Source organism: Periplaneta americana, chromosome 11 (genome assembly GCF_040183065.1).
Source record: "Periplaneta americana isolate PAMFEO1 chromosome 11, P.americana_PAMFEO1_priV1, whole genome shotgun sequence".
NCBI lineage: Eukaryota > Metazoa > Arthropoda > Insecta > Blattodea > Blattidae > Periplaneta > Periplaneta americana.
In genome coordinates, this window is record NC_091127.1 from 147,992,108 (window position 1) to 148,018,695 (window position 26,588).

Genomic DNA, 26,588 nt, shown 5'->3' on the forward strand with positions numbered 1-26,588 from the left:
CAATTTTTAGGGCATTTTTAAGGGCATTTTTGAAAGATTTTTAAATCATAGGTTCGTTCCAACAAGCGGTTCATGGATCAGTTCATGTACGGTTCCTGTACCATCTTATGTGCATGCGCTAGTTGAGCATCTGCTATGGGATTGAAACTGGACTGGACGCTGTTGGAACGCTTTCGCGGATCGTTATGTACTAAATCCAGAGATGCTATAACTGTGATCATCTTTGCTAAGAACGGGATGCCTAATTATTATCGTTTCGCAGCTAATTCTAATTGCAGAAAATAGAATTTTGATCATTTTCTATAAAAAGATGACAAAAAATATGGAAGGCAAGAATTCCGATAATTCAACGTCGTGTATTGGGGGACTCTCATCTAAAAATAGTTCTTTTTTTAATTATTAATGTATGTATGTTATTTATATATATTTTTAATCAAAGCTGCATGTTGAAATTGTAATTAACTGTTTCAACACCCAAATAACTTCCATTCCCTTTCTTTTTGGCGAAACTTTAAATTAAATCTCTAGTTTTATTATTCGTCTGTACTGTCACTTTTCATCTTTAACCTCACTGATGCGAACAGTCGACCATGTCTTTCTTCAGTATCCAGGAGACGTTGGTGAGCTTATGCGCATGCGCGTCTCGCGTACTCTTCCGTACATGCCTCAATCCGCGGACTATTTCTGACCGTTCCGAACCCGTGTCAAAAGCTTGTTGGAGGGCGACTGCAGTACAAGTTTCCGGTCCAGGACTGGTTCGGATTGTGTTGGAACGCTTTTTCTGTACTGCGCATGCTCACGATGGTTACGGACGGTTCCTGACTGCTGTTGGAACGAACCTCATAAATGCATTGTTTTAAGGACATTTTTTTCATTATTTAGAGGTCATCAAAATCCTTGCCCTAGTAATAACAAAAATGAAACGCGTGAAGAAATAAGGACCTAGAAACAGAGGAAGCCCTATAATAAACACGGGACAGCAGAGCACAAACCAAATCTAAAATGATGATGATGATGATGATGATGATGCTGATGATGATGAAGTGGTACTGGACAATGAAAACTGAATACGAAAATGGAAAGTTCACGGAACTTGAACGCAGAATGTGAGATATTGCATACTAAACCAGGACTGCAATTCAAACCTTCTGGTAAACGAGATCCGGCTACAGCCCGGAAGAGGTGAACATGGAGTATAATCACTTTCGGGTAGGAGGAGCGGAGATGATGGATAAGCTAGAAGCGGGAGGGGGGAAGGAGAAAAACAAAAGAAAGAAATATGAGGAGTTGAATATGATATTGTTCCAAAGATGCTGGATGTCTGTTTTTTTTACATTAAGTCAGTACCATGCTGACAACTTTTCATGTGAATTCATGTTAATTTGCTCATATCAATGTAGGTATCTCACACCCTTTTAAATAACAACACCGATTCAATTGAAATCAAATGTACTCCATCGCTTTACATCATTATTGCATACACAAATTCAGTTTATATTCGTAATTCGTAAAAAGTAAGTAGCATAAATTTTGCCGACTTGGCTTACTGGATACTATACGTCCTTCCCACCCTACCAGTCCGTGGTTCGGTTCCCATCGATTTGTGAGCAAAGTAAAAGATTTATCTTTCCTCCATGGGTCTGGATGTCTGTCCCTTGACATGTATTGTCCTGTGTTGTCTCCGGTGGTCCTGAGCCGTGCTGAGCGTCTGATCAAGGAAGAGGCCCTTCCTTACACCGCATGGGCTTGTCGATATCAAAGGAGGAAATTAAATAAAACATATATAACGTATAATTGCATTCAAATCATCCATGAAAAGAGTTTGCAATTATTAAAACTAAAGAATATGAGACATATTGCATTAGATTCTATCTAAATTCTTCAATATTTTCAATTTCGTCCAACAATTTGTCTGTTTATTCATTACATTAATTTTATTAACTCATTAGGATAATTAATTTCTTTGCCCAATTCACTCACTCATTCATTCATTCATTCATACACTTCATTCGTTCACTTCGTTCATTCACTCACTCACTCACAAACTCACTCATCCATTCATTCATCCATCCATCCATCCATTCGTGCACATAATTCTTTCACTCATTCATTCGTGCACATCATTCTTTCACTCATTCATTCGTGCACATCATTCTTTCACTCATTCATTCGTGCACATCATTCTTTCACTCATTCATTCGTGCACATCATTCTTTCACTCATTCATTCGTGCACATCATTCTTTCACTCATTCATTCGTGCACATCATTCATTCATTCACGCACATCATTCTTTCACTCATTCATTCGTGCACATCATTATTTCACTCATTCATTCGTGAACATCATTCTTTCACTCATTCATTCGTGCACATCATTCTTTCACTCATTCATTCGTGAACATCATTCTTTCACTCATTCATTCATGCACATAATTCTTTCACTCATTCATTCGTGCACATCATTCTTTCACTCATTCATTCGTGCACATCATTCTTTCACTCATTCATTCGTGCACATCATTCTTTCACTCATTCATTCGTGCACATCATTCTTTCACTCATTCATTCGTGCACATCATTCTTTCACTCATTCATTCGTGCACATCATTCTTTCACTCATTCATTCGTGCACATCATTCTTTCACTCATTCATTCGTGAACATCATTCTTTCACTCATTCATTCCTGCACATCATTCTTTCACTTATTCATTCGTGCACATCATTCTTTCACTCATTCATTCATGCACATCATTCTTTCACTCATTCATTCGTGCACATCATTCTTTCACTCATTCATTCGTTAACATCATTCTTTCACTCATTCATTCGTGAACATCATTCTTTCACTCATTCATTCGTGAACATAATTCTTTCACTCATTCATTCATGCACATAATTCTTTCACTCATTCATTCGTGCACATCATTCTTTCACTCATTCATTCATGCACATAATTCTTTCACTCATTCATTCGTGCACATCATTCTTTCACTCATTCATTCGTGCACATCATTCTTTCACTCATTCATTCGTGCACATCATTCTTATACGCATTCATTCGTGCACATCATTCTTTCACTCATTCATTCGTGCACATCATTCTTTCACTCATTCATTCGTGCACATCATTCTTTCACTCATTCATTCGTGAACATCATTCTTTCACTCATTCATTCCTGCACATCATTCTTTCACTTATTCATTCGTGCACATCATTCTTTCACTCATTCATTCATGCACATCATTCTTTCACTCATTCATTCGTGCACATCATTCTTTCACTCATTCATTCGTTAACATCATTCTTTCACTCATTCATTCGTGAACATCATTCTTTCACTCATTCATTCGTGAACATAATTCTTTCACTCATTCATTCATGCACATAATTCTTTCACTCATTCATTCGTGCACATCATTCTTTCACTCATTCATTCATGCACATAATTCTTTCACTCATTCATTCGTGCACATCAGTCTTTCACTCATTCATTCGTGCACATCATTCTTTCACTCATTCATTCGTGCACACAATTCTTATACGCATTCATTCGTGCATATCATGCATTCTTTCATTCATTCGTGCACATCATTCATTCATGCAGTTAATTAATTAATTGAATTTCGATTTATTTTAAGACATTTCTTTCTTTCATTCTTGTAGCTACTTTTTTTAAATTAGTGTATTTTTTCACTAAATATAACGTAATATGTATGGCTAGTGTTTCTGTATTTCTAAAAATTTATATTCAATCGACAACTACAATTTTATCTTCACTTGAATTCCACAAAAATTACAGAAATTTAAACCAATTAGAAGGAAAATATTCTTATGATTTCTGGGATTGTTATGCATATCGACGGGTAAGAAGTGATACCTCATAGGCCTGTCTGCAGAACTAGCCATGCATTATTATTATTATTATTATTATTATTATTATTATTATTATTATTATTATTATTACTTACTGGCTTTTAAGGAACCTGGAGGTTCATTGCCGCCCTCATATAAGCCCGCCATTGGTCCCTACCCTGAGCAAGATTAATCCAGTCTCTATCATCATATCCCACCTCCCTCAAATCCATTTGAATAATATCTTCCCATCTACGTCTCGGCCTCCCTAAAGGTCTTTTTCCCTCCGGCTTCCCAACTAACACTCTATATGCATTTATGGATTCGCCCATACGTGCTACATGCCCTGCCAATCTCAAACGTCTGGATTTAATGTTCCTAATTATGTCAGGTGAAGAATACAATGCGTGCAGTTCTGTGTTGTGTAACTTTCTCCATTCTCCTGTAACTTCATCCCTCTTAGCCCCCAATATTTTCCTAAGCACCTTATTCTTTAACACCCTTAACCTATGTTCCTCTCTCAAAGTGAGAGTCCAAGTTTCACAACCATAAAGAACAACCGGTAATATAACTGTTTTATTAATTCTAACTTTAAGATTTTTTGACAGCAGACTGGATGATAAAAGTTTCTCAACCGAATAATAACAGGCATTTCCCGTATTTATTCTGTGTTTCATTTTCTCTCGAGTATCATTTATATTTGTTACTGTTGCTCCAAGCTATTTGAACTTCTCCACCTGTTCAAAAGATAAATTTCCAATTTTTATATTTTCATTTCGTACAATATTCTCGTCACGAGACATAATAATATACTTTGTGCGAGATCGTGCGTATTTGCTTGGTTTCCGCACAAAACCAATCCGCGGAAAGTCTAAAATTCCACATTCAGTATTCCCAACCTAACACACATAATAATTTCCCTCTTGTTATCGCTTTTACTGCTTTAGGCTTCTAACATATTATTTTTAGAGACGTTCAATATAGTAATAATTATAAATTGGAAACTTACCACTGCAATTTCACCTAAATTGCACTGTTAATTATTGTTTTTAAATATTTGCAAAAATTAAGTAAACTCTATAACTCCACTAAAGTTACTGCATTCGTGATGCAAGTAACATTAAGGAAGTCGTGAAAAAATCAACAAGATTCCAGATGCCGATGTTATTACTGCAATATGTTATATAAATAATATTGATAAAACATTAAAATGAAAAATAAATCATTATATAACCTTACCGTTTGTTTTAAGTGCGCATTTAAGGACTGGGGGGGGGGAACAGACATATATCACGGCTTGCTGGAGTATAGTAAACACAGAAAACATTTTAAAGCAACAATGTTGAAGACAGATATTGTAACTAATTAGAAATTCCTCTTTCAGGTATGTAATAAACGATCTTCGCACAAAATAATGTACGATACACGAGCGGTATGTTTTCTTTGAATTCTCGGAAATTAAAAAAGCTCAACTACGTTTCGCTTTTTCAAACTTTTCCTCGAACATGAAAACTTCAACATACCGCTCTTGTATCGCATATTACTATTGTCTTTTCGGGATTTATTATTATTATTATTATTATTATTATTATTATTATTATTATTATTATTATTATTAATTCAGTACGTAGCATTGTCATTTTTCCCACTTTGGTGATGACTGATTTTAGTTGGCAACACTGAAGAGAAGAGACGGCCAAATTTGACTTTTAGGAACTACACTTACGTGATTCTCATTATAGTATAGTGTAGTTGTTGATAAGGAAACAATGTTTGTTTCGTTGTTCAAGGAAGTTCAAAGAGGAAACAATTTCTTTGTTGAGTAATTAATTATTCTTCCATTTTTTCCGGTCTTTAGATTGTTTCTATCTTCATTAGCCAGTTGTTCGTTGAAAATAAGAATACCTGTGTTTTCAGGAAGTGCACTCCAGCCTTCCGTTCTGTAATCGCACGCCCTAGATCTAGACGCGATTCACTGAGAAGGGAGAGGGGATGTTGGAAAACAAAATAACTTCCTTAAGATTTGATTCACGAACCTTCCGGGGTGCCAGGGCCCGAGTGAAATAAAGAAATTATGTGTGCAGGAATAAAATTTACATTTGTTAAAACCCCGCTCGCTGAATTAGGGGGTAATGTTCTTTGTTCACTTTAAATAATGGCTACCGTTACAAGGACGTGTTTTATAATGTAATTTGAGTGTTTGTATTTCGGAGTAGGACATCCATGTAGCACTACCGGAGACTGCACGGCATGCAGGACAATGGGGCCACGCTGTACCACGGCAGCAGGAAGATGGGGCTGCCGCATGGAGGGGTGGGGAGACAGACCTGCGGCATAGTAAAAGAGCTCGACATAGCGAAGATATCCCACTTCAAAGTAACTACAAAGGGGTTGGCATATAACGCGCGGTCTTGGTTAAAATTCCTCGAGAGAACTTAGTGGTTTTCTGTCACTTGAACTTTTTGTCACGAAGTTATGTGCGAGCATGCCAAAATCTCCTGTGTTTTAACTTTCCTGGATGCAGCAGCAGCAGCAATAATAATAATAATAATAATAATAATAATAATAATAATAATAATAATAATAATTATTATTATTATTATTATTATTATTATTATTATTATTACTCCAAACATTTTATTAACTATTTTTCTCTTAGACTGAAAGTGTAGAGAAAAGTTTGAAGGAGGACGGAGATTATTATTATCATCATTATTATCATTATCATTATCATTATTATTATTATTATTATTATTCCGAGGTTTATTGTAGGGATAATAATTCCGCAAGTAAAGCGACAGGTTTGGAAGTAAATCCCGAAAAGACAAAGTATATGATTATGTCTCGTGACCAGAATATTGTACGAAATGGAAATATAAAAATTGGAGATTTATCTTTAGAAGGGGTAGAAAAATTCACATATGTTGAAGTAACATTAACAAATAAAAATTATTATTTATTTATTTATTTATTTATTTTTTATTTATTTAACCTGGTAGAGATAAAGCCATCAGGCCTTCTCTTCCCCTCTACCAGGGGATTATAACTACAATATTAAGAATACAATTACAATTATAATTACAATTAATATTAAATTGACAAAAACAATAAAAATCAAAATACTAAAATATTAACTGATTAATAAAAGCTAGAGAGTTTATTGTGAAAGTTAAGAAGAGACAAACATTTTTTTTACGAATTAATTAAAAATTAAACCTAATCTACGCAGTAAGAAAATGCTTAATAAGTTTGCTTTTGAACGCTACTAAATTCCGACAGTCTCGATGTCACTGGGTAGGGTATTCCACAAGCGCGAGAGCGAGATTGTGTATGATGATGAATACGATGATGTCTTGTGTGTTGGTATGGCTAGTATGCGGCTATTTTGCGTGCGTGTGAAGAGATTATGATTATTATGATGACAGGTAACTGAAACAGAAGGCAAAGTAGGTAGGCGTAGAGGTGTGAAGGACTTGGAAAAGGAGAACAGAGAATGAAAATTTCTACGTTCGTTAAGCCGTAGTCAGTTTAGAGTTTGGAAGGATGGGGTAAATGACACTCGGGAGGAAATTAAATGCACAATAAATATGGGAAATGCCTGTTATTATTCGGTTGAGAAGCTTTTGTCATCTAGTCTGCTGTCAAAAAATTTGAAAGTTAGAATTTATAAAACAGTTATATTACCGATTGTTTTGTATGGTTGTGAAACTTGGACTCTCACTTTGAGAGAGGAACAGAGATTAAGGGTGTTTGAGAATAAGGTGCTTAGGAAAATATTTGGGGCTAAGAGGAGTGAAGTTACAGGAGAATGGAGAAAGTTACACAACGCATAACTGCAAGCATTGTGTTCTTCACTTGACATAATTAGGAACATTAAATCCAGACGTTTGAGATGGGTAGGGCATGTAGCACGTATGGGTGAATCCAGAAATGCATATAGAGTGTTAGTTGAGAGACTGAAGGGAAACAGACCTTTAGGGAGGCCGAGACGTAGATGGGAGGATAATATTGAAATGGATTTGAGGGAGGTGAGATATGATGATAGAGAGTGAATTAATCTTGGCGGGCCGATGGCGGGCTAATGTGAGGGCAGCAATGAACCTTCGGTTTCCTTAAAAGCCATAAGTAAATAAGTAAGTATTACTATAATTCCTCCAAACATGTGAAGGGTCGAGAATGACACAGTTCAAAGCCACACTTTTAACGAAAATGCTTTTTGTGCGAATTTATCTCTTATGCATATGAAGAAGCTACCAGTAAAATGTTATAAAAATTGATCAAGAAACGCCGAAGAAATTATGATACCGCACCTAATAGCATTGGATTGTAAACATTCAATACGGTCTCCTGTAAAATTTTGTCTGTGTGGCTTACGACTAAATCATTCGATAGTATCTAGGTAAAGGAACATAAGTCATAAAAATGAGTTTTGAGTTAAATTAAAATTAAACTTTGGAACTTTTCTGTAAATAATTTTCTACTCAAATACACATTAAATTCTAGTATTCGTTTGTTTTTGCATACCCTCTTGTAGAATTTAACTTCTGTTCACCTGTGGAAAAAATTTCATTTGCAAAAAAAAAAAAAAAATCACTTGACTCCCTTTATCCGAACACCATCGAATTTTAATACAATGATATTGTCAAATAACGAATGACTATTAAATTTGTCACTTTAAACTTTTGTATGCATTTATTTACACTGCAAGTGGGCAAGCACCCGGTGGCAGTGGTATACACAATATAAACAATACACAATACAATTATACAATAGACAATAGAATAAGAATACACAATACAATTTAACACAATAATTACAATTAATAATAAAACATAAAATAACCTAATTTTATAATACAACCTACATATGTATAGGCCCTACATAAGTTTCAATAGTCTTTCACTTTACTTTCATCTCACTCACTGTAGTGGCACTATGACGCATTTCACTTTGGGACACATTTCACTGACACTGTAGAACACATTTCATTGACGCTGTAAATTATCACTGATCGGAACTATTGACTACACTGTAAAACCATAACTTCACTGACTCACCTCACTTCACTGATACAACAGTTCAAATAAGTCAAATAATTACACCCTTATGCATACTTATAAACAGAACTACATTTAAACTAAACATTTCTAGTCTAAGGCCCTCTTACACGCTATTTTTAAATAATTTACAATTCAAACCAAGGAAGTAACTCGTCAGACTAAATAAATACATGTCACCTTAAAAAATTAAATGTTAAATGTCGCCTTAATTTTAATTTGCACTTTATACACAACTTTTTAAGTTAAAACACAACTTTTTAAGTTTAACACAACTTTTTAAGTTTTTGAACAGTTACGTAACTTTACTTGCCTCCAAAGATAACAATGCGGATGAACCTCGTCATCGCGGTTGAGTCAGGGATTCCTGATAATTAATCACGCGGGCTAAGCGCTTTTCTGGAAACCATTAAATTATACAACTTGGTAGTAACAACTGCCTGTCGTGATGGAACGTTTTCATGTTCGGTATTCGGTAAAACCCAAATCAAATTGCAGATTTCAATCACGGGCGGTTATACGTCTCCGTCTTCTCAATGTTTCGTTGGAAATCTCGGCATCGGCAGATTGATTTATTGAGAAACAATCTCATTACGCTGTAGACGGACCTTCGTTCTTATAAGGAAACTTATCGTAATCCCTACACTCTGAACCGTAACCAGACGTTATCGTCATCCACATTATCACTACCATCATTTTATCATCAATTTCATCATCGTCGTTGTCATCGTTATCATAACTAGGGACCGGATTTTTATGTAATATCAAGATGTGAAATATGTACATATTTATGTAAGAAAAATAAGCTGAATATGTACCAAAATAGGGTAAACTAGGTAGTTATTGACCAGTATACGGTGATTGACCGCTTCCTTTTTCCAAGCATATTGTGAATAAACCGCGATCGTGATTTCACTTTTTGCTGCATATACCTCTAGTAACAACCCTTATTTGTGGTTAGTTGTCGCTGTTCATCCCACTGAGTTAGTGTCTGTTGTCTGAGAGGACTGAAATCGATTGGAAATGCAACTGAACCTAAACAAGTGCAAGTAACTAGAGTAATTGCTAAGAATAATGCACGCAATAATTTATTTATTCTGTAAAGGATACATAAATTCTGGTGCTCGTGTTTACACTCACAGTGTGAGAAAAGGTATAAGGTTTCCGTCCACAGAATATTATTTTGTTAAAGTTTTTATATGACATAAAAATGCCCCGTGGTCAATCACTATAAAGTGTATGTCCGCAAACTACAGTGATTGGTCGTTCATAAATTATTTGTTTGAATAATGACCAATTTGCTCCAATTCTATATATGTTATCGGTTAAATGATGGGGATTTTTACAGGACTGATACTATATTATAATGCCTAAGCCAGGTAAAGTGCATTATACAGGGGAAGCTTTACGAAACGCTACAGAACCTGTCCGCAGTGGATTTGATTTAAATGAAGCTGCCAAGAAGTTTGATGTCCTAAAAGCAACCTTAGCGTCCAGAAACAAATATCCCGTTGAAGGAAAAGTGTTCTTTGGTCCTCGTCCAGTGCTGGGTGAAGCCATTTGTAATAACATCAGAGAAATGACACACACTTGGTTCTGATAAGGCACAAAAGAGAAAAATGGAAGAAGAGGCAAGAGAAGAAAGGAAGCGAATAAGAAATGAAAGAAAAGGCAGCGAGAAGAGTTCTTTTCTTATTTTTTTAACTTAGTTATTTAACGACACTGTATCAACTACGAGGTTATTTAGCGTCGATGGGATTGATGATAGCGAGATGGTATTTGGCGAGATGAGGCCGAGGATTCGTCATAGATTACCTGAAATTTGCCTTACGGTTGGGCAAAACCTCGGAAAAACCCAACCAGGTAATCAGCCCAAGCGGGAATTGAACCCGCGCCCGAACGAAACTTCGGATCGGCAGGCAAACACCTTTGCCGACAGAGCTACGCCGGTGGCGAATAGTTCTTAATGAGAAAGATCAGAAGAAGAGAAACGAAACAGACAAGAAAAAAGTGAAAATTGTGAAAATGTGTTGTTCAATCACTAATAAATGAATATTCAATAACTGTGCAGTAGACGGTCAATCACTAATAAGCGTGTGGTCAATAACTGTGCATAGACGGTCAATCACTAATAAGCGTGTGGTCAATAACTGTGCAGTAGACGGTCAATAACTGTAAAAGTGGACTTGTTGTGTTTATTTAATTTATCTTTGCATTAAAATTTTCTTTTTTCTTTTGTTTATTGATTTTGATTTGTTTCTGAATCTTCACTTGACCCAATGCCTTTAAAATTCTCTCAATAAGTTACCACCGTTTTCCGCTATTTCATTGTTTTATTATTCATTAGCTTAAGTGGTCAATCACTATAGAGTTTACCCTATGTAAAATCATTAAAATATTTAATATCAATGTCTGGCAGGTATAGGATAGATAAGATTCTCCAGTTGTGATTTTATAGAGCACCTGAGTAAAACTTCAAACTATAGGCGTCTATACAAACTGTTGTTTGAAAAGTGACATTCCAGTCTCATTCAGAAGGGTAGGATTATTCCAGCCGAGAACCATACTTTCTAATTGCTCGAAAAATCTCATTTCCGTATAGGTCTGCTAAATTTAAAGTAAAGAGGTCAATAAATAACCTGAAAAGCTATTTATTTTAATCTTTCAACATATTTCCAGTTTGTTCCTTTACTCCAGCTTCATTTCAAAAATCGGCTACTTTATTGCGGCTCATGTCAGACTTGACACGGGTTTTCCCTGGAAGGATTAGGAAGAGGGTGGGTAAGGTTGCAAATTGCACGGGAACGGCTTGTTAGACGTGTGCAGAACAATTGTGCTTCGAGACAAATCATGTCGTCCCGTCCCACTCCACCGCATGAAAGCAACGCTACTTTCTGAGTGATTTTTACAATACAAGATAGTTGTATGAGAAAAGTTGCCTTTTGTTCACTTATATTTACAGTGGACGGTATGGGGTGAGTGCCTCTATTACTTCCTGGAACTAAGGACGTTATGTTTCGTCCCGAAATATAGCGTTTCTTGGGTAGGCAAAAAATCTTTTTAAATCTGTGTATTTCAAATTGTAAACTTCCCCAGCAGAAGTTTTTTTTTCTGTTTCCTTTTAGAGAAGTAAAAATGAATAAAACTTCTAAATATGTAGATTTATGTAATACCAAGCCATAATATATAATGTCGAGTAAATGTGTAAAAATATGTAGTATCAAATTTTAATATATTGATGGTAATTACAAGATTCGCAAATATTTATTATTTATATACGCTTAGGTTGAAAGGAATATAATATGTAATTCCATAAAAATCCGGTCCCTAATCATAATCATCATCATTGTTGTTATCATCACACTCGTTATCATCATCGTTATCACCATCGTTGTCAACATCATTGTCGTTATCATCATCGTCGTCATTCTTATGATGATGATCATCATCATTGTTGTTATCGTCATCACCATCGCCATTGTCGTCATCATCATCGTTATCAACGTTTTGCCCTACTTTAAGATAAATGTTAGATAATCCCATGTGAAACATCAGACTTATCTCTCTAAATACCATATCGTTATTACCCATTCCACCGACGCCAAAAAAAGCCGCACAGTTGATACTGCGTTGTTGAATAATCCAATTAAATCCAATCGACGCCATAGATTTTATCATCATCATTAGGGGGCGGATATTGATGACCTAAAAATCTACTTAAAATGATCATTGAACTAATGGAATAATGACATAAGATTAAAAAAAAAACGACACTTAAATATTATTCACCGTACTAGCACCACAACTTCTTAAAAATCAGTCACCTTGTTTCAATGACTGCCCTGCAAATCTCGGAGAGCGGAGGCAACTTCCTGGAATTTGGCTAAGATAAAGGAAAAGAACATGCAACAAAATGAAGGTTTTAAGGGAAAACTATAGATTTTAATGAGGGTTTACAATGTGTTTCAATCAAGGCTGGTCCATGTCAGTGCCTTCATTCTCCGTCTCCTCCTCCTTCCGCGCTTCACTTTTGTTACCAGATCTTCCAGGTGAGGGAGTGTGAATGACAAAAGAAATTGTAGGCGCAGCGTGCATTCTTGCAATCTTTGTGTTAAAAATACTGTCTACTACAGTAGACATCCCTTCCGAACCATGTTGAGGACACAACGTCCTGTCCAAAACATGGTGAAAAGTTCCTCCTTTCCAAATATAAATTCTAAAGACACCCTCGTATCGACAGAAGAACAGTAACGGTCAAAGCCCTCTCTTAAACTAAGCTGCTGTCAAACATTTTATATTACTTGCGTTGTGTGAAGTGAAGCCTTCAGTGGAATGAGGGATGGACTTTAGAGTCTGTTCCAAACTATAAAACTCAAACTTCACTGTTATTCACTTATTCAGTAGGTAATTACTACTGACCTATTTGGTTATAAAATGATTTAACAGACCTATCTGTAAAGAAGAAAGTAAAATGCATTCCAAAATGATCTGAAAGTTCTTCAAAGTATTAAAAATGACCAAAAAATGTCGAAAAAATATAAAAATGACATGTTAGTTCAAAAACGTCAAAAAATGCAAAAAAGCAATATAAGAAATTAGTTTTTTTTAAGTTGATATTAAAATAGAAAGGATTTATATATTACCAGGGATCGTCCTAATGTGAAAAATAAGATGACTTTTCATCAACATCCGCCCCCTAATCATCATCATCATCATCATCATCATCATCGTCGTCGTCGTCGTCGTCGTCGTCGTCGTCGTCGAGATACTACGAAGTGGCTTTAATTTTTCAATTTTTTTTTTTTTTTGCTGATTTATGTGCAATCACACTTTAATATTACAAAATATCAGCTTTCAACTCTTTCGGCAAGTATCCTTTTTCAATACTTTTGTAACGGTATGCATGTCACAATTCGGTTACTTCTCTTTTTCTTGACATATCTTCCTCCTTTCGGTATTTTTCAAACTTTGAGTACAGTCAATGCGAAAACTATTCCAGAGAGAATCTTTTTTTTTTTACCGCACATTGTCACAGTGATGCCATTTGCAGTAAATGTAAAATTATAAGAAACTGACAAAAATCTGGCAGATAAAAATTATTAGTTAAAAAATAATGTCAAATTTTGGACATTCAGGAAAAAAAAAATCAGGGGGGAAACACAAATACAGTAAATCCAACCTAAATGTTTTAATGAACTGAGAAATCATCGAACAACAACCTGTACAAGTTTCGATTGCTTAGGAGCTGAGTGTACCAAAACATTGAACATTTAACATTATGAAGATGGCAGGTATACCTTATTTTATTTCAAGGAGTGCAGTTCGGTGGCTCCTTTGAACACCCACTTACAGATTTATGACTTCCTACACAAACAACTCTGACAATTCCATTCTGTCCCCTCGTCCCAACATTGCACAATCCTGATGACCTTCGAAATTATGCAGTGAAACTGATGGGATTCTTGGAATTCGGAAAAGATGCGGCAACTCTGCCTCCACGTGGATTTGACGGGCACCTGTCAATTCTTCTGAACGAGGGTTGTGATTGGTTACTAACAAGAGAAGACAAGATTTCCGTCATAGTAAGGAAGACGTTTATTTATGACAACCAATTAGTAGGGGATAGTAGAAGGTCTGTCGGCAAAGTCCTTTCTATGAAACTGCACTCCATGAAAAAAAAAAAAAAAAAAAATAGAGTATATCTGGTCCCCTTAAACGAAACAAAATTAGTTTCAGTAAACTTTCTTACATTCTATTCTTTTGTTGCATCCAACGCTGCGAAGGGATACTGGCATTGCTACGGTTTCGTGAGTCTTAAGGACAGAATTAGAATAATGCGAGTAGGCGGTTGAAATATTCAGATGTTTTGTATTATTAAAGCACTTTCTCGAGCCCCTGAAATTGGTCATAATGCTTATTTCGTGCGGTCATTCTCGGACCACTAATTGGCTAAAAGAAGAGAATTTTTATGCCTTCACAGTGCGGGCAGAGGCAGAATTGGAACACGTACAAAAGCTCCCTTCACGCTATGATATTTATGACGGTTCTTAGTTGTCACGAGATATAAATCAGTTTGGGTGGAATGGTTCAGAATCCTTGTTTCCTGTCCGTAAGTTATTTTCACACAGAAAAAGCTCATGTTCTGTGAAACTACGTACCTTGGCAACTCGTATTTCCGAAGAACACAACCACAGCAGCTAATGTTACTCACTTGTGATAACTCATTAACTATTAGAAACAACATAGTACTTAAATGATTAATCCTACGATTACAATAACAGACTTCAAACGCTTTGTTAATTAAAATGAGACAAAAGAACAAGCTACTGCCAGTGACTGGTATCCTAAATCATATATGTAACCAGATAGGTCATTGCTATGTTAAAATGATGAAAGAGTAATGGAACGGAGGAAAATTCTCTCCGGCGCCGGGATTTGAACCCGGGTTTTCAGCTCTACGTGCTGATGCTTTATGCACTAAGCCACACCGGATACAACTCCGACGCCGGTTAGAATCGTCTCAGATTAAACTCCAACTCTTGGGTTCCCTCTAGTGGCCGCCCTCTGCACTACGTCATAGATGTCTATGAACGCAGGACCGATGTCCACACATGTGCTGAGGTGCACTCGATATGAGTGACTAGTTGGCCGGGATCCGACGGAATAAGCGCCGTCTTAAATCACGAAGTGATTTACGCATATCATATATATTATTTTAATGTACCGAAGTACATATGATATTTCCATGCAGATATTCTGCGTCATCATACGATGAAAGAGTAATGGAACGGAGGAAAATTCTCTCCGGCGCCGGGATTTGAACCCGGGTTTTCAGCTCTACGTGCTGATGCTTTATCCACTAAGCCACACCGGATACAACTCCGACGCCGGTTAGAATCGTCTCAGATTAAGCTCCGGCGCCGGAGAGAATTTTCTTCCGTTCCATTACTCTTTCATCGTATGATGACGCAGAATAACTGCATGGAAATATCATATGTACTTCGGTACAGTAAAATAATATGTTAAAATGGTTTGCACTTTGAAGAGAACAACCGCCAGGATCACCATCCGTCCGCCGTAAACAAACACGAGATGGCAGTACAGTCGCTAATGCAATTCAAATGGGAATTATGACGTGACTCCTTATGTAACAACTAGATGGCAGCGTAGTAAACCTGAAAAAAGGTAACATCAAAGCCTACAAGGCCGACCTATCTGGGTATATTTGATCTAGGCTGGTACCTACGACCCTACTTTATCAACCAATGTACGCACAACTTGATTACAGAGTTCCTCGAAGGTCGAGGTTACCAACCGGAGTATACCTACGTGGTGCCCCTAGACTGACGTCACCAGTTTTGTACTCAGTAATTTTATTGCTCTCTAAAGGTGTATACGATTCGATGCCTTCTTCTTCTTCTTCTTCTTCTTCTTCTTCTTCTTCATTATCATTATTATTATTATTATTATTATTATTATTATTATTAACTTCCCTCAATTCCATTTTTATATTATCCTCCCATCTACGTCTCGACTTCCCTTGTTAATTATTACGTCAAAATATCAAAATTCAGCCCTAAATAACAAAATGTCGTATAATTTAATTTGATATCTCTTGGAAGTCGTAATTACTTGCTGAGCAACTTTTATTCTATAAAATATTCAACGGTCTACTGGATAATAGCGAAATATTATCACAAATCCAGCTTAACGCTAGAACATCACATTTAAGAAATCGTCAATTCTTATATTATAAAAAACCAAACACTTCAGCACATAAAAATTCACCAGTGTTAAAAATGTGTTCAAATTTCAATGAAATATGTAAAACATGGGATCTAGATTTCAGCATTTCTTACATGAAATATAAACTTTTCCTTATTAATACGTATACTGAAGGTAGTTGACTTTAAATAATATTGCTATTTGTTACTCTGTAATTTGCCATTTATAACTACATTTTACATGTTTTGGTTATGATATCTATACTTATCTATTTTTCATTTATTTTTATTTTGTATTTTTCATTTATATCTATATCTGTGTCTTTTATTTAGGTAGTATCTATTTGTCTCTTTTTTTAATTTTTAATTTATATTTACACTTGTATCTGTTTTATCTCTTTTTTCATGTTATTTCCAATTTTATGTTCTAAGCAAATATCTGTACTATATATTGTAATTGGGGCTTTACCCTATTAAATAAATAAATAAATAAATAAATAAATAAATAAATAAGTAAATAAATAAATGAATAAATAAATAAAGTAAATAACTAAGTAAGTAAATAAATAAATAAAATATTAAGCATTGAGCAACTCAGTTACCTTCCTAGTAGGCCTACTCATTTTAACATTTCTACGATATTTCAAATCCACTTCATTATTGTTTCCTTGTACGGAGGTCGGTTATTTTACACAGTTCATTGTACTACATTAAAAGACCAATCTCAAAACACATCGCCTTCTAGGATTGCGAAATTCAAGACTGTGCAGCGGTGACTGCTTTCTTCATTTGTTATATTTCTTGGACACTGCAACAGATGTTAGGAATACATTATTTAAAAAGAATGCCTAGATCAGTGTTCCGTTTGAAAAGATGTTCTAATTCCGTAGTGAAAAGAAGAAAATATCACATTCGCCAATGAATTTGTCAAATTTATCGCAGAGCTTCATCTAGTTCCTTAACGAATGACTGCACCTCTCTAAGTGCTCTGAAGATGTAAATTCTTGAAAAGATCTGATATCTCTTCAAGAGTGACAGAGACCTCATTAGAACAGTTATCCACCGCGACTGGGACTGGATTAGAAGTCCGCGCGCGAGACAGCGACCTCTGCAGAACCGTAAGGGAACTGGCGAGTTTTGGATTGCAGCCAGATCTCGCGACCCCTTCCGTGTATTCGATTTATGGGAGGCCAACAGCTCCGTCAGGTAACAGCCATTATGTTCACAGCTATGATATCACTTCCACTATATCTTTAGTGTCCTCTTAAGACGGTGATTTACTCCAATAAATTCCGTATCATGTGTTTAAAATCGTTATCAGGTTTTACAGCTTGGAGAATTTTAGGTGTTTATTTCGCCATAAAGGTTAGTCTCTGGTATAGGCCTACTTACATTTTATATTTATAGGAGAAACTTTGGAAGGAGTGCATAATGGTACCTATTTTTAAGAAAGGGGGCAAGACTAACTGTAGTAACTTTCGAGGAATATCACTTTTGTTGACGTCGTATAAAATTTTGTCGAATATCCTTTTGAGAAGATTAACTCCGTATGTAGATGAAATTATTGTGGTTTTAGGCGTAATAGATCGACTATTGATCAGATTTTTTGTATTCGACAGATATTGGAGAAAAAATGGGAGTATAAGGGTACAGTACATCAGTTATTCATAGATTTCAAAAAGGTATATGATATATGACTCGGTTAGGAGAGAAGTTTTATATAATATTCTTATTGAATTTGTTATTTCCAAGAAACTTGTTCGATTAATTAAAATGTGTCTCAGTGAAACGTACAGCAGAGTTCGTAGAGGTCAGTTTCTATCAGATGCGTTTCAAATTCACTGTGGGCTAAAGCAAGAGATGCACTATCACCTTTACTTTTTAACTTTGCTCTAGAGTATGCCATTAGGAAATTCAGGATGACAGAGAGGGTTTGGAATTGAACGGGTTACATCAGCTTCTTGTCTATGCGGATGACGTGAATATGTTAGGAGAAAATCCACTAACGATTAGGGTAAACGCGGAAATTCTACTTGAAGCAAGTAAGCGATAGGGTTGGAAGTAAATCCCGAAAAGACAAAGTATATGATTATGTCTCGTGACCAGAATATTGTACAAAATGAAACTATAAAAATTGGAGATTTATCCTTCGAAGAGGTGGAAAAATTAAAAAACCTGGGAGCAACAGTAACAAATATAAATGACATTAGGGAGGAAATTAAACGCAGAATAAATATGGGAAATGCGTGTTATTATTCGGTTGAGAAGCTTTGTCATCTAGTCTGCTGTCAAAAAGTCTGAAAGTTAGAATTTATAAAACAGTTATATTACCAGTTGTTCTGTATGGTTGTGAAACTTGGACTCTCACTTTGAGAGAGGAACAGAAATTAAGGATGTTTGAGAATAAGGTTCTTAGGAAAATATTTGGAGCTAAGAAGAATGAAGTTACAGGAGAATGGAGAAAGTTACACAACGCAGAGCTGCACGCATTGTCTTCTTCATCTGACATAATTAGGAACATTAAATCCAGACGTTTGAGATAGGCACGTATGGGCGAATCAAGAAATGCATATAGAGTGTTAGTTGGGAGACCGGAGGGAAAAAGACCTTTGGGGAGGCCGAGACGTAGATGGGAGGATAATATTGAAATGGATTTGAGGGAGGTGGGATATGATGGTAGAGACTGGATTAATCTTGCTCAGGATAGGGACCAATGGCGGGCTTATGTGAGGGCGGCAATGAACCTCCGGTTCCTTAAAAGCCAGTAAGTAATTGAGTAAGTAAGGAGAAACTTTGTTGTAATAAAATGTCAACATTCCAGTTATGTAAGTAGATTTGCAAAACACGTGTTTATTATATATATTTTGAGAAACTAAAACGCTGGGACTGTATTTGGGAGAAATTTAGGAAGTGTTGTTGTTTAGTCAACTGTCCGAATACAGGTCTGAATCTCCGAAGTGATATCAAGAAGTCACCACTTAAGAGGCAACTAGGCCAGGAGATAATGGGGTAGGATGGCCAATTCCTTTCCCCCTCCATTGCATATATCGCCGACTAGCTAGTCAGACTTCAGATGCATACAAACAATTGTTCTTCCTCCGGCACATATCGTCAAGTGAGATGTACTGCCTGATAATAGGTGTACATATCAGCCAGAACCTCAATCAGATAGAATTAAGAAGAGTAAAAACATAAACTGAAGAAACAACAATTGAACAAGTATGTAACTTTAGTTACCTAATACCTTATATCAGCGTTTCTCAAACTTTTCAAGAGGGGACCACTTTTTAAAGTCAGAACAGTTCCGCGGACCACCTATTCTTGTTCCTTTCGAAAGCAAATTTATCATTTATGTAGCATATTTTAATACCAGTATACTTACATTTTAATGTAGAAATAATTAATTAAAATTAATTTAATTCAATTAATTTTATATTAGTATTAACTAATTAAGTTAATGTTAATAGAAAAAAATTTCTTACATCGTCATTTGCAAAAACAGAAATAAAAAAATTAATGCAGAAACATGCCCGATTTTCAACAAGTAAAGATGTAATTTTGCATGTTCTATTATTGGTGTACGACGTACAGTAGGTGACCATTTCAATGTGCAGATTGGGTGTCAGCAAAACTATTAAGAAAGTCATAAATACATGAAAAGGTTCGGTACTTCGGTCCTGTTATGAATTCGAGTGGTCCCTAGCTGGGTAACAGACAGCGCCAGATTTGCAGGGAAAAGATGGCGAGAAACACCACGTTCATAGTGCTTTAAATCTCTCTTTTGTTGCTTAGAGAGTGGGAAGGTGATAGACGGTTAGGGTAAATAAATTTCATAATATGTCAGTACTGGGAGAAAAAGTGAAAGGTGATTGCCATGTGTCATTTGCAAACTCTGAGATTTTCAGCTATAGTGTGATACACAATTCGATTGAATTTTATTTTTTCTTCTCTCTTTTTTGAAGGACCACAAGGGCAGACCTCGAGGACCAGAGGTGGTCCGCGGACCATAGTTTGAGAAACGCTGCCTTAGATCATATATAACAGATAGCTCATCCCTATGTTAAAATCGGTAGCACTTTGAAGAGAACAACTGCCGGGAATTTTCTGATTTTTCGATGTATTTTCTAATCATGAAGTTGAGATAAAATTTCTCAGAGAAACAATTGTACATAGCCTAATTTGTAGAATCGCTAAATACATTATGAATTTCTACATCAACTAGAAATCACATCCATCCTATCCTCGGAACATGTTACATGCCATACAAATTAACATTATAATTACATCAACACATTTTGAACATTCGGCCGAGAGGAAATGAAGTGCAGGAAGACTTCAAAAATTTTACTGTAATCTAATTTGTTTGCTGAAATGGAACTTCTGACTTAACATCCATAAATTATGATAAAGATAATGGCTGAATTCAAAGAGGTTGGAAAGACCAACTTTCTTCTGGAAGCGGAACAGGCCAGGAGACTTAATCCAAGACTGTTATTGATGATGATGATGATGATGACGACGATGATGATGATAATAATAATGGAAAATGTAAACAAATGAACTTCCTGTCTGTCCAATGTAGATCATTCCAAACTCGATACAAAGAACACATTAAAGCAATAACCAGAGGACACAATACGTCTACATATGCCGAACACATAACTAATACCAACCACACATACAATAACATAAATACAGACATGGAAATCCTACACATACTATCCAAAAACCAAAAACTCAACACACTAGAACAATATGAAATATACAGACACACACTGAAACGTACCCCAATTAAATTCTCAACACAGAGATCAATTTCAGAACACACACACTATTTACACAACTTTTCATCACACGAACGGACCCACACAACATGCAGCAAAGTTGAGATAGCGCCGAGATCTATTAGGCTCTGAGGATGGTGTCGAATAGCACCGAAACAGCTGTAAGCCGCACATGCTTACATAATTAACACGAGTAAGATCGCCATTTAATCAATTATTTAAATCCAAATAATTTAAAATAGAAATACTAGGCCTATGTGGGATCGCTGGAAAGTACAGGAAAGGTTGAAGTGGCGAATATTGTATTACGTTTAACTAAGATTTCATAGCAACATTTATCAAAATTGATTTTAACATCTTTAATGTCTTAAAAGCTATATTCTCAAATCACACGCTATCCTGCACTCGCTCTTGAGGCTGTAATAAACTTCATCGGGGAAGTCAATTCCGTCATCTCCAATTTTCCAGAAAATTAAATTTTAAACGTCAGTAAAGCTAGTGTCACGTCGAATCGCTTAAAGAACAGATGCAATATGATGCGTACTTCACCGGTCTTCAATGGCTCAGTAGAATGGATATTATAGTCTAATAGCAACAAGGCACGGAGAAGCTATTTTGCCAATAGTTTCTTGGTTCGAAACTCCGCACTCCAAAATCTGTCAGAGAACTACGTTTTACATAGTAACACGTGTCTTACTCATACAGTAGTGGGCTAGTTTATATTATATTATATTAACTTTCATTCATTTGAAATTTACTAGCACAAAAATAACAAACAAAAAAAAACAAACAAACAAACAAAATAAATAAATAAATAACTAAATAAATAAATAACTAAATAAATAAATAACTAAATAAATAAATAACTAAATAAATAAATAACTAAATACATAAATAACTAAATAATTAACTAAATAAATAATTAATAACTAAATAAATAATTAATGACTAAACAAATAACTAAATAAAAAACTAAATAACTAAATAAATATAAAAATAAATACATATAAAAATAAATAAATAAATAAATATAAAAATAAATAAATAAAAATAAATACATATAGGCCCTAAAATAAATAAATATAAAAATAAAAAAATAAATAAATAAATAAACAAATGAAAGTGCACTCAATGTTGGGTATCTGACGTCTTGCTAACCCACTTGAGGTATGTGGATAAAAAGGGAGTAATTCGGGGTCTGGTAGAGTTCTTAGGTAGCTCAGTCGGTAAGAATGGCGAGCTCAGCTCGATGTCTGGCCCGGAATAATTTTTCCATTGAAGTTATTTACACCTGCACTCTAACTTATTAATTTTCTAAAAGAGGACATTGTAAACAGGCTATCAGTAATCAGACAACAATATCTACTTACTTGGAGTTGGCCGATCCACTTTTGAGTAGTTTTGTAAATTCGGACATGTCGATGTTTTCTCCCCACCGCTAGGGGCGCCAGCGTCATATGTCAGGACTCCGACATCTGCAAATAATAATAATAATAATAATAATAATAATAATAATAATAATAATAATAATAAAGTATATCATATATACATACGTACACATACATAAATTGTATAAGTAATTAAAAAAAACACAAAATTATAAATTAACGTCTTGTTGTACGGCAAAACTTCAGAAATGGATTCCTCATATAGAGAAAAGAAAATAAAGTGTATTACAACATAGGCCTGAAAGCGTATAATTACAGAGTTAACCGAGCTTTTATTAATGTTGATGCATGTCGATGTGCCTTCATCGCTGGACTAAAATGCGAAATTCTGGTTACAATTGTTACATGAGTAATCATGTTGCGAATTAAATTGATGTTAACTTGAATACTTCTTAGCACCCGCGAATGAATTACCTTAGTCTCAGGTACCTTAATGCACATTATGCTGGGCACTTCATTGGTAGGTATGGCTAAATTATTTGGCTCTCTTGTTTTAAACTAGTGAGACTAGTGGCCAACAGGCTTGGAGCTCACATATTTAGTTTTGTACAGCCCCCAAACCCTTGCAAGGACGCGTTTTGCGTACCTTTTAAATTTGTCCTCCCAATTCTCTTTCGATTTTTCCGATTTTTTTTTTTGTTTTTGTTTTTTTTTTCCGTTTTAAACAACTGGATTTTTACTTGTGGAGACACTTAAAGTCGTTGGTGTATTCGACTGATGTGCGTGATGATTAATTTACCGTGTTCGGGACTCAATGCGAAGATAAATGGAGGCCTGTATTCAGGCAGAAGTAGGTAACTTGGAACATTTCATGTGATACCAGAACAGAGCGCTCCAACTAGTAAGTGTGATAAATCTGTAACTATGCATTTGCGGACTCATGTTGTAATATTAATTTTTTCTTCTCTCTATATGAGGAAATTATTCCTGAATATTTACCGTCAAATTTTGATACACCCTGTGTAGTATGAATAAACAGAAAATCGTTCAGAGAAATAATATTCTAGATTTAAATGAGACACATATATCGTTTAATTTTTGAAATGTCCATTTGTAAACATTGTTATTAGTAAACATCACACTACTAGCCAGCGTTTTAAAGTTTGCAAATAATAATTCACACGAAAATCGTTACACGTATATTACAAATTCACGTACATATTCAATAAGCTTTAAAACTGACATGCTACTCTTAAATATATTAATACTTTCCCAATCATTTTATTTATTTTCTACCGAAAACAATAGAAGTTTGAACTACTATACAGAGTGTGAACGTAGACTATATACTGCCAAAATTATACAGACTGTACATCTCGGTCTATTAAACATGATGTGTAGTGAATAGTAATATGCGTTACAAGAGCGGTATGTTGAAGTTTTCATGTTCGAGGAAAAGTTTGAAAAAGCGAAACGTAGTTCACCTTTTTTAATTTCCGAGAATTGAAAGAAAACATACCGCTCGTGTATCGTAGATTATTTTGTGCGAAGATCGTTTATTACATACCTGAAAGAGGAATTTCTAATTAGTTGCAATGAAATCTCCATCTTGGTCTCTGTTCAATGATGATAAATTTGCAAAACAAAAATATCTATCTTCAACATTGATGCTTTAAAATGTTTTCTGTGTTTACTAATACTACACTCAAGCAGGCCGTGATATACGTCTGTCTTCCCCCCCCCCCCCAGTCTATAAATGCGAACTTAGAACAAACGGAAAGGTTATGAAATGATTTATTTTTCATTTTAATATTTTAACAATATTATTTATATAACATATTGCAGTAATAACGTCGGCATCTGGAATCTTGTTGATTTTTTCACGGCTTCCTTAATGTTACTTGCATCACGAATGCAGTAACTTTAGTGGAGTTGTAGAGTTTACTTAATTTTTGCAAATATTTAAAAACAATAATTAACAGTGCAATTTAGGTGAAATTGCAGTGGCAAGTTTCCAATTTATAATTATCACTATCTTGAACGTCTCTAAAAATAATATGTTAAAAGCCTAAAGCAGTAAAATGAATATGTCACTTAAGCGGTAAGAAGAGGAAAATTGTTATGTATGTTAGGTTGGGAATAATGAATGTGGAATTTTAGACTTTCCGCGGATTGGTTTTGTGCGGAAATCAAGCTAATACTAACGATCTCGCACAAACGTTATTTTCTTATATTTTTGTTTTTAATTCCTAAAATACCATGTTTTTAGGATTGATAGTAGTTTAATATTTATCGTTCGAGTAAGTGTGAACGTCATTGCCAATGTTCTCCCGTCCAACACACGCTAACACCACCACAATAGAGAGACAACAGAGTATCCAGATTTGTAAACAAGGATATCACCACAGTTGCAATGTACGTGGCGGATCGAAGTAAATAATGACAGTCTACTACCATTTCCAAAAACATTAGATTCACAAATAACTTTTTTTTAGGGACACCACAAAAGTTACAGAAAAATGTTATTGGACTTTTTTGTTCAGTAATTTATGCTCTATCACTAGTATTTTTCGGTAGTTTATATAGTTTACACTCTGTATATGTTCCAACTGCATTTCAATATGTACTAACTTTGTCGCTAATGAAACAATTTAATCTTCTGATAAGTTGACGTTTCCTGTAATACATGTAGAAACTCAAAAGATTTCAGCAATGTTGAAACTGTCTTAGGCCTAATAATAGCTATATAATAATTTAATACGAAGTAAATTAGAGTACTCATCTATAGTTTGGAACCCTCACTATCACTCGCACTCGGTCATTCTAGCGAGAGTACAGAATAAAATCCTAAAATTACTACATATGCAAAAACATTCATATAACAACATATTCCAATCTTCTGAATCCATGCTGGTTGAATTTAATGCAGCATCTCTCAGTAATCGTAGGATAAAAGCACAACAAATTTATTTGTTCAAAACCATAAATGGTTTAATAGACAACCCTGATCTCCTACAGCTTATTAGTTTCCATATTGGTAAATCAAATTTGACAAAGCGATCTCTCTTTTAATTACAGACATCAAAAACACAATCTCATAAAATATCTCCACTTTTATTAATGCTTCGAACAAACAATCATCTATCAAATAAAGAGGATTTAGATTTTTCGTTATTATACATCACGTACAAGAAAAAGTTATGTAAAGCATTACTTGATGTCAATGATTTAAGTACTGTTAAGAATTATTAGAGCTGATTCGTACTTTATCATGCTTAAATATTTAAATGTGTATCTTATGTTACAAAGAACAATGTATGTATGTATGTATGTATGTATGTATGTATGTATGTATGTATGTATGTATGTATGTATGTATGTATGTATGTATGTATATAAATATATACAGGGACATCACTTTATTTTTACTTGCATTTTTATTGCACCTGCGTTTCTGAATGTACTTGACTCTGTTGCTACGAGTGAAGGAAATAGTACAGAGTACAGTGTGTTTCAGAAATATGTTGGGTTTTCTATAGAAGAAAGCGCTTATATTATTGAAGTTTATTTTCACACAGGTATGGTGTGCTCAGTCCAGACGGATAAATTCAGTTATGCTACACAAGTAAAGATTAGAGTTACCGAAAGTACGGTACACTATAATATGGTACGGTACTTAACAGCATTAATCAATTTAAACGAGAGTTTTGTTTTACTGTTTGTAGGTATGAAGGACGATGATTGAAACTGGAATTACAATATAACCGAATGTGAACAACA

The 26,588-nt window shown here is 35.0% G+C and overlaps 1 protein-coding gene across 3 annotated transcripts in view; it reads right to left on the bottom strand.

Annotated features, from left to right (window-relative positions):
* Positions 1-26,588, bottom strand: part of LOC138709440 (carbohydrate sulfotransferase 5-like) — a 585,125-nt gene that overhangs the window by 184,926 nt on the left and 373,611 nt on the right. For all 3 annotated transcript variants that reach the window (XM_069840209.1, XM_069840207.1, XM_069840208.1), the window contains one exon: positions 22,791-22,895. In XM_069840209.1, the coding sequence (XP_069696310.1) occupies positions 22,791-22,837 (47 nt within the window). In that variant the 5' untranslated portion in view covers positions 22,838-22,895. The remainder of the gene's footprint in view (positions 1-22,790; positions 22,896-26,588) is intronic.